Raw genomic sequence first — 18,874 nt, forward strand, 5'->3', positions numbered from 1 at the left:
TTTGTATGTGGGACGCCACCACAGCATAGCTTGATGAGTGGTGTCTAGGTCGACGCCCGGGATCCAAACCCATGAACCCCAGGCCACCAAAGCAGAGCACGCAAACTCAGCGACTATGCCACCGGGCCAGCCCAAGACTGACGTTTGAATAGGCTAGTTGAGCTAGATTATAAAGTTTTTCAATTTTATGTCAACATGTATTTAAATTCACTGTATTATTAAGATAGTACTAACTGCTGTAACAAATAAATGTAAAATTTTTTGTTTACATAACATGATAGAAAGTTATTTTTGCTCATGTTAATAGTCCAATGCAGGTATTCCCAAGTAACTCTCCCCTACGAAGTGATTCAGAAGCCCAGGTTCCTTCTTTCTTGTTGCTCCACCATCTCCTAGATAGAGCCTTTAGCACATGTGATAAAAGAAAGGGAAAATCACCTGTTTCTCAGGTAAATAAATGTCAGATTTCATCAATTTTAAAGTACACATTGCACCAGTCACCTTAGGCTAAGTTTTGCTGCAGTAAGAAACAACCTCAAAATGTCAGTGGCTTACAGCAACAAAGGTTTATATCTTACTTGCACTCTGTCCGCTACTGGTTGGCTGTGGCTCTATTCCATCTCCTCTGCATTCTGAGATTCAGATTTCAGGAGCAGCTCCTGTCTGGGATGTGGTTGGTCTCACAGTAGAAAGAAAAAAGAGACTGGGATTTAAAAAAAAGTGGCACATGTCACTTCCACACACACAGTTTTATGTGGTCAAGGTAAGTTACATAGAGAAGCCTGATATCAGATGGAGGATTATATTCCTCCCATTGACGCTGCAAATCACATGGCCAAGTCTGACATCAGTAACATAGGGATGCATGGTCCTTCCATGGAAAAGAGCAGTGAATATTTTCAACAATAATACAATTGACTACACATTTTTTTTTCACATTTTAGTATCTGTGAAATTGGAATGTTTCTTACAATCATGGAGAATTACAATTACTGGCAGAATCTTTTTTTCTCTTTAGAGATACAAAAATAATGGTGCATCTTAGAATCAATAACATCTTAGACTTAAGGAAATTTGGTAGGCCTCAACTCTACATGTACTGATCTAATTCGCCTGTTGATTTCCAAGTAGGTGGATAGTTTCAAATTAAAGAGTTATATAGATTTAAAGAGTAAATAGATTTAAAGCCTGACTAGTTCAGATTCTTTACCACTGATCTAAACCCTTTTTAGAGTGCTTATTTTCAGTTCTGTAGTAGGGACAGCTATAAAAGCATTAGAAAAAATTGAGTGACAGGAATTTGCAAAGAGGAAAAAACAGAGAAATGGCCAATGGAATAGAATAGAGTGTTTAGAAATAAGCCATGCATAAACGTTATAAGAATGGCACCACAGATTTTTTGGATCTGACTCCAAAAGCAAAGGCAACAAAAGCGAAAAAAACAACAGGTAAGACTACATCAAATTAAAAAGCTTCTGCACAGCAAAGGAAACCATCAACAAAATGAAAAGACAACCTACTGAATGGGAGAAAATATTTGTGAATCATATATCTGATAAAGGGTTAATATCCAAGATATATAAAGAACTCATACAACTCAACAGCAGAAAAACAACCTGATTAAAAAATGGACAGAGGATCTGAATAGACAATGGATTTTTATTCAACCATCAAGAAGAGTGAAATCTTGCCATTTGCAACAACATGGATGGACCTTGAGGGCATTATGCTAAGTGAAATAAGTCAGACAGAGAAAGACAAATACCTTATCATTTTGCTTTATATGTGGAATATGAAAAAAAATAAAAACCTCATGGATACAGAGTACAGATTGGTGGTTGCTAGAGACGGGGTGGGGAATGGGCAAAATAAGTGAAGGGAGTCAAAAGGTACAAACTTCCAATTACAAAATGAGTAAATTGTGGGGATGTAATGTACAGAATGATGACTATAGTTAATAATACCATATTGCATATTTGAAAGTTGCTAAGAGAGTAAATCTTAAAAGTTCTCATCACAAGAAAAAAAAATTCTGTAACTATGTCTGGTGATGGATGTTATCATTTTGCAGTGTATACAAGTATTGAATCATTATGTTGTACACCTGAAACTAATATAATGTTTGTCAATTATACCTCAATAAGAAAAAATTTTGAAAAAAGAATGGAACCACAAATCAATGGGAAAAATAAATATTATTTAGTATATATAGTGTTTGGAAAATACTATATGGATCACTGTGTGCAAAAAATTGTTAGATCCTTATCTTACACTTGTGGAAAAGGTGGACTCCAGATGAATTAAAGACCTATGTAGAAAAGTTAATACTAATAGAAAAGAATGCCCATTTCCTCATGACATAAAGATATGGAAAGGCTTCTTAAATAAGGTCCAGAAAATACAGATCATAAGGCAAAAAACTGTTAAATGTGACTACATCAAAAGTGAGAATTTCTGTCAATGAAGGATGTCAAAAATAATCTCATAGATGATAGATGATGAGAAGGAATTTACAATATCTAAAACCAGTAAGGAGTTTATACTTTGAATATATAAGAATTCCTGAAAATCATCATGAAAAATATAAGAAACCTCGAGAGCAAAAATTGAGCAAAGGATGTCAATAGAAATTACAGAGAAAAAGTGCAAAGTCCAACAAGTATATGAAGAGAAGTTCAGACTTGCTAGTTATCAGAGAAACGCAAATTAAAATAACAATAAGCTACCACTCTATACATAAACATAAGCCATTATCCTAAGTTGTGTATATCATTCCCTTGTGTGTTTTATGCCATTAACAATAGACTGTTATTATTTGTGTTTTAAAATTTTGCATAAAATGGCTTTATAATGATGTATGCTTTGAAAAGGATGTATGTTTTTTTCTCACTCAACATTATTTTCTTAAAAAGTTTATCCATGTTGATACATGTAGGTCTATGTGGTCCATTAATTTTAGCTGGTGTTGAGTTTTCCCATTGTATGAATAAGTTTAAGTTTATCTGTTTCCATACTGATAATTCAGATGATTCTACTTGTATACTTAAATAATACTGCAATGAACATGTTTCTGTGTATCTCCTAGTGTATATATGTGAGAGTAGAAACCCACGTAAACAATTAGAAATGAAAGTGCTAGGTTAAGTGCATTTTCAATTTTACTACATACAGTAAATTACTCTCCAAAGTGATATACAATTTATACTCCTTCCTATGTATGAATTATTTCCCCACATTCTAGCCAACACTTGTGGTGTTATCAGATTTGGCATGTTTGTGTTAGACTTTTTGAGGTCCTGAAATAGTGCAAGGGAACCATTTTAAATCTATGTTCTCCAACTTTAAGTTTCATTAAAGATTCCTTGTGGATATGGATGTAAGCCAATGAACTGCCTATTTTCCAGTGAGAACCTATCTCTTACAATTATGCCCTTTTGACAGACTGCACCTTCTAATACTTATATCAGGGGTGACAAACTCAAATGCCCTATTGGGACCAGCCAAGTAGTATAAATAAGAGAAATGGGTCAGTATAAGAGGAAAGAGTGATTGGTAGGGACTGTGGTGAACTAAAGAGTGCATCCAAGTAGCAACTGCTACTTAGATCTGTCCAATATTTGCCTTTGAGAATGCTTGCCTGCACTTGCTAGGTCATCTGAAGCTAGGAATCCTATAAAACCTTATATATAAAATCTTCTTATATAAAATATCCAGATTTTTAAATCTTAGCAGCCAATTCAGTGTTTTTTTAATTAGTAAGTGCATATTGTGGGCTAAACAGGATACTTTTGTAGGTGATATTGCTCTCATGTACATGAGCAATATTGAGATAAGCCAAAAGGGCCTACTCCACTCACTCACCTGCATTATATGTGTTAGGAAAAGGTGTTTATTCTTGGATCAAAACTAGTCTGTGTTCAGGTTCTGCTATTTTGTTTCTTGTCTCACAAAAGAGTTCTATTTCATTGTTCCTGCTCAGACTTGATTAAATGACCATTGATCATTGATTGCCTCAGGGTGAAAGTGTTCACTGTCTTAAATTTAATGTCCATAGAAATAAATTATTAGATTACTTCCAACTGGATATAACCACTAGTGTTAGCATAATTTTTAAGACTATAGACCAGTGCAATAGAAATATAATACAAGTCACAAAGGTAATTTTAAATTTTCCAGTAGCCATATTTAAAAAAAGTAGAAAGAAACAGGTGAAATTGATTTTAGTCATATTTTATTTAAACCAATATATCCAAGCATTATCATTTTAATATGTAATTAATGTAAACAATCATTAATTAAGAATTTGGATTCTTTTTGTAGTAAGTCTTCAAAATCTGGTGTGTCTTTTCCATTTACAGCACATATCAATTTGGACTAGCCACACTTCAAGTGCTCATAGCCACTTAAACTCGTCCATACTACTTAAATTCATCTACCTCAGCAAGCTGCTTAATTCATTTGCCTTGTCTGTAAAAGGAGACTCAAGATAACTCTACCAAATACGGCTGTTGTGAGGATTAACCCAGACACAGAGAAAGTGCTTAACATCTGTTAGTGTATCCATGATCACCAGATAGATAGATTGATCAGTAGGTAGGTAGGTATATAGATAGATAAGAATGTAGATATATGTAGATAAAATCATGCCCCATGCATTAACTTCAGTTAGCTTCAACACAGCAAACCATTTTTTCATGACTCAGGTGCCTTCTCTATGCTAGTATATATTATTATATGATAATCTGTTTAAGCAGGGTCTTTGCTTGGTAGCTATTGAAAAAGATGTTTCATACATCTTTAAACAGAAGTAGAAAATAACTTCTTCATAATTAAAGACTATCTGGAGAAGGATTATGCTGTTGTTGTAAAGCTTGTATACTGCTTGAAGTAGACTCCATAAAGACAAAGGTAGATGAACCCTGAGCCTTGTTCACTCAGCAACAGTGTTACTGATAGCCTTCTTTCACTTCTTCCAGCACACCAAATTCATTCTTTGCTCAAGCTATTTACTCTGCCTGGAACACTCTTCCTCCTTTCTTTGCTTGGCCAGCTGGCCTCTTCTTATTCTTCAGCTTTCAGATTAAATGTCAGGCCTCAGGTTTACCCTGACTATCTTTCCTAGAATAAGTCTTCTCTTTTATTCTCCACCTCAGCATCATAGTTGTTTCCTTTATGAGCTTGTATCATAATTTGTAATTATTCACTTTTTAACTTGGTTGTTTTTGTTCTGTTATAAAACTTTTTGCCTCATGAGGGCAGGGCCTAGGTCTGCCTTGCTTACTAATGAAGGCTCAGTAACCAGAATAGTGCCTGGCACAGAGTAGGCAGTAGGCACTCAATATTTCTTGAGTGAATGAATGAATTAATTAATAGGCATGTGCTGTTCCCTCATGTATTAAGGAGCTTTCAAAGAAGGAAGTCACAGAAATGATTTCTTAAGCTAATGTATTCACATGAAGAGGCTATGAAAATTGCAGGAGTTTTTATAACATCCACTGGGTTGTAAATGCTGTACAGACAAGGACGGTGTTTGGATTTGAAACTCAGTGCCTCCCAGCACAGGGCCTGTCACATATTAGACATTCATATATATTTGTTGATTGACTGAATAGATTAATTATTCTGTCATGAAGTCATAGGCTGGACACCTATACTAGGAGGAATTTTACTCTAAGGTAAAATTTAGGATGAGTTAGGAAGAAACATAATGATTACGTAATGATTTAAAACCAAGATACTATAACAGCAAAGCAATATATGTGTCTTTTCTGTTATATTTTTTCCTAAAAGGGACCTGTTGGTTTACCTGGAGAACTTGGGATGACCGGAAGCATTGGTGAAAAGGTAATTTTTTTCATTATTTTGTTTGGTAATAAGAATTGAGCTAGGCTAAACTCAAAGGAGAGACTCAAATAATATTTATGTTAATTAGAAATCACTCATAACTTAAAACACATTACCTGTACTGAAGCTATTAAGTATATCGAAATATAGCTAATAGCATGTATGTTTACAATTTTTAAAGGACAGAGTACTCTTTTGGTTGTAATGATGTGGTCTGAAGAGAAACGATGAAATTTATGGTCTAGTTTATAACTAGAAGATATTTAAATCTACTTTATGAGAGCAAGCCCCCTAAAGGAAGCAGTTGTGAAAGAGAAGAATAAATTATCACTTAACCTGGTCCAAATCTTAGTCACAATCTCTCTATTACCATTTGAATCCAGTATGCAGTTATTTGTGGAGATTCCTGGCAATTGTGATGGAAATTGTAATTTGCTTAAAGATTACCTAGAAATCATTACCTCAAGAGTGATTTTCCATATTGAGTTTCAAATTTAGGGAAGCTTTTTTTTTTAAATAAAAAGTAATTCTTTACTTGAAACCAGCAAGGGCATCTTTTGTTGTTGTTTTTTTTAATGGAATCTTATAATGGAGTAGTAGGTAATAAACCAAAAACTTTGGATCTCTGACTGAAATCTGACTTGCTGAATATAAATTGTAAGCATGATAGTCTGGTGCAATTACTATACAAGGCTACTCTTTGTGACTAATCAAGTAGAGCTAAGACTACAAGTAAATTACTAGATAATATTCTAGTTATTTCCATCTGAAATTTTTAAGTCGAACTCAACGTATCTAAAGTTAAATATATCTTTTTTTCCGCACGTTCAAACTGGTCTCTTTGCAACTCATTTCTGTTAGTGTGTCTATTACCTATTTCTGTTCTTCCAATCTTCCAGAATAAATAGAGTGAACCCATCTTTGTGTTTCCCTTTTCCTCCATCCTCTATGCCTAATCTTTTAGCAGATCTTGAGGTTTTTTTCCTTGCAATTCATTCTTTCTAATAGTCAATCCAAAGCCACCTTATCAGTCATACTCTTAGCAGTTTATCTTAAATTTACTCTTTATCATATTTACTCTACCCTTTTCTTTTCTATCCTCTGATCCATTCTTCATACTATAAGAGAAGACTCATTTTGATGGGTCATGATGGAACATTTTGAAAAACCTTCATTAGCTCCCTCTTGTTGACCCTATTAACTCCTCTACTTTGCTGTTAAGATACTACATCATTTTGGCTTTATCAGTTCATCCAACAAATTCTCTAATATTCTCTGATATAAACTTTCTCTCCCCCTGTCTCATATATTATATACTTGTTCCTATTCCTGTTCTTACTGTTTTCTTGGTTTAGAGTATCTTCTCCCCTTCCCTCTATTTATTCAAAGCCAAACTGTAGGACTCAGTTAAATTCCCATCTCCTCCATAAAGTGTTCCCAGATTCCTTTAATCCTTCCTGATTTCTTCCCTTCCTGGATTTAGAATAAGTACCATACAATTTAAAATGTAATCATCCTCTAATTATTTTATCTTTGTTAATGTCATGTCTCCAATTACTTGAGGGTAGAGTCTAATTTCTGGTAGAGGGTAGAGCCTTTCAAATTTCTGTTCTGTCTCTCCATCTCTCAGTACATTAAAAGAGCTTACTATATACTTACTGATTTTTATCAATAATGTAAAAAATTTAAATGAGCTCAGTTAAAAAAATTTAGATAGTTTTATAATTTTTTCATTCTGATTTAGTTACTTCTATGCTAGGTCAAATCTTTTACGCTAAGATTTTGACAGTCCTGGGAATTTTAATGTGAATCAGTTTAGTCCTTTTAATCTGCTATGGCATATTTGGTTATCATGATTACACTTAATTGTGGTGGACAGATCACAGAAATAAAATTTTGTTCAATGGTTATACAGATCAGTTAATTTTTACAATATGCTTTGATACTTCTACTATTCTTATATTTTACATGTCTCAAAATTGTAAGCATTTCTACTTACAAAACTTTAACATATGATGTATGCTCAATTTTAATTCATAATTTCTATTTTCTTCATTTTAATAAGACTTTTAGTATTTATCCCTTGCAAAATATCTTAAGAGGATTTTTATTGTATTAAAAGACTAGCAACATTAGGATAAAAATGTGAAATTTGTAAATTTAAAAATGATTGGAAATTAGGATGAGATATGCATGTAAGGTATGATTCTGACTGACAATTTTCCTGGCTAGGCTTAGCTCAATCATGACTAATTAACATGCCTTAATGTTTCTCTTTTTTCTTTGTTTTGAAAGGGAGAGCGTGGAAGTCCAGGCCCACTAGGTCCCCAGGGGGCAAAGGGTGCTACGGTAAGAGCTCAGTAATTTGAAAGATATGTTTCCAAAGAATATAATAAAGCTAAGGCATTCCAGAGGTGGAATTGCCTTGAATGGAATTTAAGTAAGTGAAAAATGCTTTTTTTATAGTAAATTTCCATTAGAATTTTCTTCTCCTTTAAACAGTTTACCTTTCAGAATGCCGACTGGAACTAAAGAGCATACGAATCAGATGGCTTGGTCAAATGAGTCTATATTTTAAGAGAAGAATTAAACCACGATAAATTAGCTAAAATGGATGAAGAAGAAAATTCTATTAGGATTCTACTTTTATTTTACAGCTTATAGTTTATATGACACATATCATCGCCCACTCTTCCATGAGGTTGTGGTCGCGATGTAATTCTTTGGTATATGAAAGCTCAGAATCCAGGATTCACCTCACTCTCTTGTATCTTTAAGATAGTAATAGCTGATAAATAAATTTTATACCTAGGTTGCATTTTTTAGTTTATTAAACAGTTTCTAAATGTGATAGGAAATAGAACGAAAAATTGTTATCAATAAAAGAATCTTGCTTTCAGAAAATGTATTGTGATGGATCTGGTGGCACGTAATACTGTCTACACATTCATTTTACCTGTTTTTCTTCAGTTTTAACTTCTATATTATCATTAAAGCACTATAAGATTATTTTTTTACCTATCTCCGGTTGCTGTCAACTAGGAAATTTAATATACCCATAAGGCTAATCAATTTGGGGAATTATTAGTTCCCAAGACATTCTCTGAATCAGTGTTAATACAATAAAGGATAGTATTTATGACAGTCTAGAGTATTTGCACACATTCACATTCTTTAATTATTGAATTCTCTGACCTCTGAAAATGATAGTTTCCTAATCTATATAACATATCTATTCATAGCATAACATAACCTACAGAAAAATAAGATGAATATTCTCTTTTTAATAGGTTATATTATTCTGGCTAGCAAATTTCATGTCTAGGCAAAGAGTTTCTAATACATACAGCTTGTATTGTAAACCTTTTGTTTTTCTTGAGGAAGATTTGCCCTGAGCTAACGTCTGTTGCCAGTCTTCCTCTTTTTTTTTTTTTTTTTTGGCTTGAGGAAGATTAGCCCTGAGCTAACATCTGTGCCAGTCTTTTTCTATTTTGTACGTGGGTCACTGCTGCAGCATGGCTGACGAATAGTGTGGGTCTGCGCCCGGGATCCGAACCTGTGAACCCAGGCCGCCGAAGCAGAGTGCGCTGAACTTAACCACTACTCCATGAGGCCAGCCCCAACATTTTTAATTTCAATTGTCTATCTGTGGAACATTTCCTGTGGCCTTTTATATCTTCGATAGGAGAGGGAGATCTTATCAAATTATCACTTTTTATTACTATTTATAATTACTAGTTTGTCTTCCGTGAAAAGAATTAGATATGATGGAGAGTTTATGTCTTTCATATTTTTACTCAAATTATAGGGATATCCAGGTCCTCCTGGAGTTCCAGGACCCATGGGTCCACTGGGATTACCTGTAAGTACAGAAAAGACTTTATATTCTCTTCTAGAATGTCTATTTAAATTTAAATCCATGACTTTGGTTGTGCTGTATTTTTTTGTTTTTATGCAAAATAAGTAATGTGTAAACTGCCTGAGGCTGCTTCTCTCCCCAGTCAATGCATAACTCTAGAATATGTCATGGTATCTTGAAATTCCTCACCTCTACTTGCCATATTATTTACTGCTCACTTCTAATAGTCAGTTCAGTTCTTCAGCCTAAAACTAAAAAAACCTTTAAACTTTCTTTTGAATAACCACATATAAGAAAACACTCAGTAATCAAGCTAATAAGGGAGCCAATTGGATAAACAATCACAAGCATAAGTTCCAACTTATTTTTCTTAGAAATTTGTGAATGTTTTCAACCAGATGAAATTCATAGAAAATATACCTTTATTAATAAAAAATTGAGTTTTGAAAATACTCCATTTTCTGTTTACAGAAAGATAATGAAATTTTGTCTCTAAAGAGGTAAAGTTTGCTTATCAAAATTTGACAGTAATTGTGATCTTAAATATGAAAAAGATCAGCCTTTGTGATTGCCTAAGCAGAACCATTTTCAGAAATGGTTTATGGTGTTTTGTGAAGCTTCTGTTTTGAAGATAAGCCTGATTTTCCAGTGTATTGATAGACATGTTGTTGACTTCTAATATTAGGAAGACTTGATCTAGGGCACAGTTGCCAATCTTTTTACTCACATAAAATAATAAATAAATTTGAGATCCTGAAAAAGTTCACTATTTTTGTCTACCTAATGTTATATAGATAAATTTTGTTTTCTAATTAAGTCTTTATTGAAGACTATCAGGTAAAAAAATAATTCATTGTAATTGACTAAAATAAATAACTTAATCTTCATTGCAGGCTATTTCTTTGTGGCATGTTAATTTGGAACATTTAGTGGCATTTTTCATGGTAACAGGAAAAAAATCTTTTTTTATGTGATGGGATTATCATAAATGTCTAGAATAACGAGAAAGAAATCTTGCAGCAATAGCCATTGCCCTCTGATGGACCGGGAAGATTAGACTGGTCAGACTGGCTAAGTGGGTGTCTCCCTCCACCGTCACTCCACGTGTGTTCTCCCTGAAGACTACTTGGTCAGTGAATATTAGAAGCTTCCCGTTCAACTTATTCAGGGTGTAAACAACTAAAAATGAAATTTCTCCAAATAGTAGAATATGTCAAAAGCGGAATATTTGGGGAGAGAAGTTATGGTATTTGTTTAATAATTGAAGCAGATTTTTTAAAGGAGACTAATCAATTTTATTTTAAGAATTCCCAAGGAGAATTACATGTCATAAGAAAGGTTATAACTACTATTTTGATAACATTCCTATGAATTCTATAACTGATTTTTAAATTTTCAACATTTAGGGTCATGCGGGGGCAAGAGGACCACCTGGGAGTCAAGGTCCTAAAGGACGAAGAGTGAGTTATCTAATGAAGGAAGCACATTAACCTCAAAAAATGGCTTCAAAAATAGCTCTATATCTTCTAGATTGTGCTTAGATATTGTTGAGTTTTTCCTCCTTTTCATTATATTAGATGAACTGCCTACTTTAATTGAAATGTGACTCATAATCATTTGTACTTATAAAACCATAGTTTTCCATTTTGTGTTTACAAATTTCACTAATTCATATAGAATTCTTTTCTCTTATTCCCAACTTCCAGTTCCATTCTTTGGAGAAATTGTAAATGTGAAGATATTTAACTTATTTTTCTACTCACCAGAGACTTACATAGCAAGGAATGGTAACATTGTGACAAAATAAGAGCAATAGTAAATGGAATGAAGAGACACAGGGTGACAAGGAGTTTATTAATTGTAAATCAGAGATGACATAATCATCATCTAGTAATTATACATAAGAAGTAAATTAAAAGCCTTCCATTCTTTTAATGTTTAATGTCTTTTAAACATTAAATCCTTTTTGTTTTTTCTTTAAAGAAATAAGAACCACTATTTATTGAATGCCTGTCACATGCCAGGCACTTTTACATATTTTATCTTAGTACTCAAAACCACCCTAGGAAGGGGAGGTATTACCTCAGATATTATAGTTGAGGGAAATGGGGCTCAGAGAGTTTAAGTATATGGCCTGTAGACACACAGAGAAATGACACAATCAGGATTCAAACCTTAGTGTGTCTGACTGCATGGAATATTAAGGAGTATTTTTCCTTGATTGATTTGAATACGGGGCTTTAAGAATTCTCTTTTCTCCCTTCACTTTACCTTGACTTTTACAGCCAGTGAAGAAAATATTTAAAAAGTCTAAAAACATGACCTCCTACTAACAAAGGTCAAAAACAAAACAAAAAACTGCCGTTTTCCAGTTGGCAAGTGGGAGAAAAGTGTTACAAATGCCAAATTTGAAATAACTTTAATTTCATGTCCTGTGTTTTAGGTAAAGATTGAGGAAAGAGAACAAATTTGTCTTTATTATTATTTCTTTTCTGAAAAATTATTTTCCTTTCTGGGTTATAGATTTACAGTCTGTAACTAATCCTGATGGCCACATCTATTTTAGCCCAAGTGAAATTTAAAATAATAAAATAAAAATGATGGTAGATGATCTGTATCCAAACTGTGTTTAGTGGTCTGTGCCCTGCCAGCATGCAGTCCTTGGTCAGGTCAAATGTGTTTATTCAACTTTGTATTAGTCATAGTGGGAAAGTTCAACCAGTTTTGTGACGGGTGGAAAAAAAGAAGAAATACCTAACTCCTGCCTTTTGTTAATCAAGTAATTGAGGTCTTATTGATTATCCATGTACCTAAGCAGATCAGCTCCTGAACCACTTGTGCCATCTCATAAGTCACATGGAAAGTTCATTTGCTCTGCAGTGTTCTAACCTCACCCATGATCCCTGGGCAAATTATTACTCTTTCCTGATTTGCTGCTTTGTCTTCAATTCTCACCTCCTCAAAGGTCTACTTTCTTCTCATCCTCCAAATACATTTTACTGATTCTTTCCCAAATGGTTTCTCATAATTATTTAAAGTTCATCTAGTACTTTCTAAACAAGGAGACCTTGTCTAAAAATAAGGTCTTTGTTTAGAACAAATCGCTTTCTTTACAGGAGAGTATTTCAGATGATCTATGAACATTGGGAATACAAAAAGAACTCGAGACCACAATATTTGAGAAAGAATATAGTATTAAGAAGTTCTATTCTAGCTGTCATCTAGTGTCTTGTCTCATCAATCCATTCTCCACTACAGATTGATCTCAGTACCTTAGATCCATCCTTCCCAATGTTTTTCCCTTATAAAAAATGAGAATATATGTCCAGATGTAGAATGGGATAGGACTATAAAAATTTTGATGTACACCTGAAATTTATATAATGTCATAAACCAATGTTACCTAAAAAAATTTTTTTGAATTGTAGCCCCTTCAAGGAAATGCATACTGTATTGGGAAAGCAGCCATTAGTTTTTGCATTGAAATTCAATGTTAGTAATAACTGGAGTACTCCAAGTGATAAAAAAAAGAGCTTCTTCTGTGGTTTCTTCTCCTGAAAAAAAGTTTATACCAAGAATAGAATAAAAAGATTTTTTCCACAAAATCAAAGATGATATTAGTTTTTGTTTAAGGGACCATTTTGTTCCAGCTATGTTAATCAAGAGCAGAAGAGACTGGTAGGCATAAATAGGCATCTGAGTAATTTAAAATTAATAGAGGGGTCAAGCAAAGACAGATGTGATTAAAAGGAAATATAAATATACTGAGTCCATGTTAGAAAGAAATTTGTTATGTAAATAAGGGCTGTTTCTTTCATTCATAAATACTTTAGCTTATTGAAATTAAATACAAGGGTTATAGAGATGGGCTTGAAATTCTCATAGCATCCTTCCTAAATAAACTACTGTGCAGTTTATGTTAATGTTTTAGTTAATCGTAGTTTTTTTTTCTTTTAATTGTAGCATTTATATGAAATAGTGATTCTGTCTCCTATCATCTAATGCATTTAGGATTATATTGATTATTCAGGAATTTGGTTAACTCTTTAAGATTATTGTCTACCATTCAAGTACTTGTTACTTTATGAAACATGCTTAATTTATGTAGCTGAGCTATCAGACTTTACTCCAGCTTTTAGAAGCCAATAGCCGCTCATTGTAGCCAACTTCAACTTTTCTAAAAGAAGATAAAGAAAAAAATTAGATTTTTTATATAGCTAGCATACATTCTCTAAGAGCTTTATAGATAATCAGATATTGTAAGGCAGGTATTAAAAAATAACTTTATACTCAATTAGGTGCCTATTGTAATACTATTTGTCTAACTTTCTTTTTTTTTTTTTTTTTTTTTTTTTTAAAGATTTTATTTATTTATTTTCCCCCCAAAGCTCCAGTGGATAGTTGTATGTCATAGCTGCACATCCTTCTAGTTGCTGTATGTGGGATGCGGCCTCAGCATGGCTGGAGAAGCGGTGTGTTGGTGCACGCCCAGGATCTGAACCCGGGCCGCCAGCATCGGAGAGCGCGCACTTAACCTCTAAGCCACAGGGCCGGCCCCTTGTCTAACTTTCTTAGAGCTTATCCTAAAGCTTATTTTGTCTAAAGAGTCAGAGAAGGCATATGCACTAACCCCAGGATAAGTTCTACGACCAATATCAAAGTGAAACTTATGCTGATAAAGCTGAGCTTTTAGTTAATTAACTGACGCTTGACTGGAGCATAAAGAGTACTAAACTTCCCTAGAGTTCTGGCGGCCTTAACCTCCTAACTAGCAACCTTAGGCTTTAGGGCCTTTAATTAATATAATTGCTATACTTAGACCATTTTTTTTAACTAAATGTGGTAATCTTTGTCATCACTATAGGAGCAGAAACTTCTCTTTCTTGTTCCCTGTGTAGTCTTGGTTTAGTAAGTGAAATAATAAAGTGTGAAAGTGTTTTTTTAAGTAAAGGTATTTTTTGATGTAAAACATTATAAAATGAATGATTATCCTTACCATATGTATTTCTTAATCTTAGAGGGAGCTCCTTTCAATTATAATACCAATCAGCACTTTACTTGTAAATGTTTAATATTTATTTTGCAAACCACTTCTAAACTTCAGGTCCTTTATTTCAGCCTGAATTCACTTGCTAACAGAATTAGCCTTTATTTCTTTTTAACATGTGAAAAAAAAATGTGAATTTAATGAAGTACAATTATTCAAAGTCTTTGGACATTTAGACATCGTGTAAATCAGGCAACTCATATCTGCAGGCTTCGGTTTCTTCATCTTAGAAAGCAGAGTTTGGACTAGTTCAGCCTCGACAGGACATGATTTATGTGCCAAGGCAGAAACTGGCAGTTCATCGTGCGACTTTCCTCCGGAGCTAGATGCAGTCTTTTCTACATATATATGTAGGCAGCCACTTAATCTGATTTTGTCCAAGAAATGAGACTTATTTGCCAACTTTGGACAAAACCTTTTTTAAAAATTCTGAATTTACGGCTCTGTGTCTGGGGGCCTTTTGAAGCTTTATCCTTACGGCTGCTGCACTTTAACGTAGACAGGCTGACTTCAACTCTAGCACTGGCCTTGGCGATATCTGCCTTGTGGTTGATTGTCTAGAGTCAAACTCATTGTCTCTCCGCTCCCCCATTCCACCCCAGACAAACTTACATTTCCAATTTGTTTTTCTATTAATGCTGTCATCATGCTAGCAGTTACTTACTAACAAAATATCCAAGAAAGACAGAAATTTTATGTTGCAAAGGAGTTAAGTTCCCAATTACCAGTGGACATATTTTCAGTCTAGATCTTACTTGTTTTCTGCAGTGTTTTAGAATGTTAACCACTCATTCCTTTTCATACCGTCTCAGCCACCTTCTGTTATTACTCAAAAAAATTTTGCAAAGTGTTTTCTTAAAAGGCAGAAAAAAAGAAGATAGACGTAGGAGGTGCCCGAGAAAGAACAGCAATACAGGCTGCAGAATTTTTAAGATGAAAGTGATTATTAGAGCAAGATCATGAGGGATCTTTGCACTTAAAACTTCAGAGTCATCCTTTAATCATTGTTCTTTTTTTCATCTTCAGTTACTTAACTGTTAAGTAACTGCATTCCAAACGTGCCCCCCACTTCAAGACCTTTGCAGTTGCTATTTCTTCTGCCAGAACGATCTTCCCCAAGTTATTTGCATAGCCTGGAATCTCACTTCCTTCTGGTGTCTACCCACATGTCACTTTAGAGGGACTTCTCAGATCACCTATCTAAAGTAGGGCTTTCTACCTTGGGTTCTCTCTAGTCCCTTAACCTCCTTTATTTTTCTTCGTTATACTTGACTACCTATTGTGATTTTATACTTTAATTTTATATATTTATTTGCTTGTTTGTGAATTCAGGGATTTGTCTCTTCTCTCTACCATATTCTCTGGGCCTAAAACAGTGTCTGGCTTAGAGTAGGCACTCAGTAAATGTTTGTGGAATGAATAACACACTTTGAAAATCACTTATCTATTAAATTAAGTCCGTATTCCTCAACTTGACATTCAAGAGCCTGCACAGTAAGACTGTAACTTAGTTTTGCAGTCTTTTACAGGAAAATAGGGCAGAAGAGGAAGTTGAGGACAGATCATGAAGTACGTTAAATACAGACTGAGAAATTGTAGGGCTCGAGCTATGGATTTAGTATGACCAACGGAGCTATAGATCCTCATGGAGTTTGAGTCTTCTCTTCAATCCCATGAATGTGCCCAAGAGGATCAGGGAATGCAGTTACCCTAAGAGCACTCAGGAAGAAAGTCCTATTGTAGTAAGTAGCTTTTTAATAACATAAAGCTAAACCAAGCTGACTTCAGATGGGCTGAAGCCTAGGGGGCTCCTTCAAATCAGCATGTTGTATTGGGAGATCCATATCACTGTTTTGTAAAGAAATCTTCAGTGTCTCCTCATTGCCTATTGATTTCAATCTAAACTCCAGTCCTTCACCTTTTAGTTCCAGTCTTTCCACAATGGAACCAGTAGCCCAGCTTAACAAACTACTTTTTTCATTCTTGAGTATCTTCTTCCTGCCTCTGTACACTTTTCTCATTCTATCCCTCTATCTAGAGTTCCTTCTAGAACATGATCTCCAACTGTCAGAATGATATCTTTAATCTCTTTACAAACATGTGAAACGCCCCGCTCCTTTGAATCCTTTTAACCCTTAACATGCCTTATCTCTATATATGTTATAGTCATTTGTGTAATCTATCTTATCATTCTATAAGTTTTGTGATGGAGAAACTTTCTTACAATTGTGTATCCCCATAACATTTAATGCAGTGCGTTTTCCACAGTAGATGTTGTAGTGGTTGTAGAACTGAATTAATTCCCTTGAAAAGGACTTTAAGATCTTCCAAGGACAGTTATAATTTAGGCAGAGAGACATGTACTGTCATGTTGTTAGAGAATGACTTTTGCAACTAGTACTTCTTCACAACTAACTACTGAATGAATATTGATAGCACCTTAGCTGAGAAGTTTTAAGTTTGCATGAATACTCCCAGCAGCGTTTTCTATCCCTTTTCTGTGCCCGTGCCATCTTTCAGTAACTATTGTCAAGTAGGTACATGGCAGGTACAGTGCAATCAGCACTCATTTTCTAATAAAGTGAAAAGAGTGCCATTTCAAAAACATAAAACTTAAGAAGATTATTTGGACAAACAAATTAGCCACTTTTAAGTTAGAGTTATTTTTAGACTAAATCCTGGATGACTACTGAGTAAATGATAAGGTGAACAAAATGCTCAAATAACAAACCTAGATTATCGCCACCTCAACACCTGAGTCAGCTGTTTTTGTGGTCATCTGATTTACTATTTGGCATTAAATCTGGAAAACATTGGCTTGATTCCCCCGTGCAACTGGATTCCTCCATATACCCAACTGTATTCTTTTCTGTGGTCATGACACAGAAACAAGGAGTTTGTCAATGAAAGAAAAGCACAATGTCTTCATTTGTAAGGATGCATAAGAGTAAAAAAGGAAGATTTCAAATTAACAACAGGTTATTTTTTCCATCTCTAGGGACCAAGAGGACCAGATGGTCTCTCAGGGGAACAAGGTATACAAGGTGCCAAGGTAATCATTGATTTTCTCATTTCATACGTAGTTAAGTTTTTTTGAGTCCATGTGTCCTACCTGCGTAAAGACCGATAAATTTCCTTACAAAAGTATGGCTCTAAATTTTCTTTTACTTTAATTATGAAACATGCATAAACTACACACACAGAAATATTTTCTTCTTAATATTGAACTATATACTTGATGTCTTATTTTATGTATATGAGTGTATGCTAGAGTGTATAAGACTATAATTCACATTCTTCTTAACTCACTTTGTTAGGGAGAAAAAGGAGATCAAGGAAAAAGAGGGCCTTATGGTCTTATTGTAAGTAGTAAAACATTTCAAATTAAAGATAAACATAAAATCTTCTGTTTTTCTTGATGTATGATTAATATTTGAGGAGGGAGCTACTTGACCCAAGCATTTTCTTTCTTATGGTTAGGGTAAGACTGGAAACCCTGGAGAGAGAGGAGTTCAAGGGAAACCAGTAAGTAATTAAAAATAATCAAGCTGTGAACAAATTTTATCCACTTTATTCTCTAGCACAACTATTGTGTAGTATTCAGTATGTTAAACTAATATCATTACTTCAATCAATGTTTTGTTTGGACAAGTGGCTTACTCATTCTATAAACTGATGATGATAACTATTACTTTTACTTCACCCTTGTTTTGTTAAACTAGCTTTTCCGTAAAACCATTTCAAAATAAAATAGTGTGATATCATATAAATATAATGGAATATTAATAAAGCTAATCTAACAAGAAACTTCTTTGAGGCTTCTTGCCTAGTTTTTAACTCGACTGGAGTGTCTTTTAGACCCTTGGAGTGTGGGACTATGTGTGTCAACATGCTTTCCCACACTACAGCTCTAAGAGTTTTTAATATTATATAATGCTAGGTATTTTCCTACTGTCAAAAATCTTTCCAGAAGTATATAGTTTTCTCCCTGAGAGGCAACAAGATCTGGGGTTATCATCACTGAGGGGGAAAAATGTTAAAAAAAAAAAAAAAGAAAGATACACACACACACACACACATATGTGCTATTACATATGTATATAATTTTGAGCTCATATGCTTAA

General features: G+C 34.1%; 1 protein-coding gene across 1 annotated transcript in view; it reads left to right on the forward strand.

The window, feature by feature from the left end:
- The window catches only part of COL24A1 (collagen type XXIV alpha 1 chain), a 346,899-nt gene that overhangs the window by 201,096 nt on the left and 126,929 nt on the right, over nt 1-18,874 (forward strand). Inside the window, exons 26-32 of the mRNA XM_087448191.1 lie at nt 5,791-5,844; nt 8,140-8,193; nt 9,653-9,706; nt 11,110-11,163; nt 17,749-17,802; nt 18,068-18,112; nt 18,231-18,275. Of these exons, the coding sequence (XP_087304317.1) occupies nt 5,791-5,844; nt 8,140-8,193; nt 9,653-9,706; nt 11,110-11,163; nt 17,749-17,802; nt 18,068-18,112; nt 18,231-18,275 (360 nt within the window). The remainder of the gene's footprint in view (nt 1-5,790; nt 5,845-8,139; nt 8,194-9,652; nt 9,707-11,109; nt 11,164-17,748; nt 17,803-18,067; nt 18,113-18,230; nt 18,276-18,874) is intronic.

The sequence above is a fragment of the Ceratotherium simum genome, chromosome 2, assembly GCF_057802395.1.
Source record: "Ceratotherium simum simum isolate JZ-2026a chromosome 2, ASM5780239v1, whole genome shotgun sequence".
Lineage (NCBI taxonomy): Eukaryota > Metazoa > Chordata > Mammalia > Perissodactyla > Rhinocerotidae > Ceratotherium > Ceratotherium simum.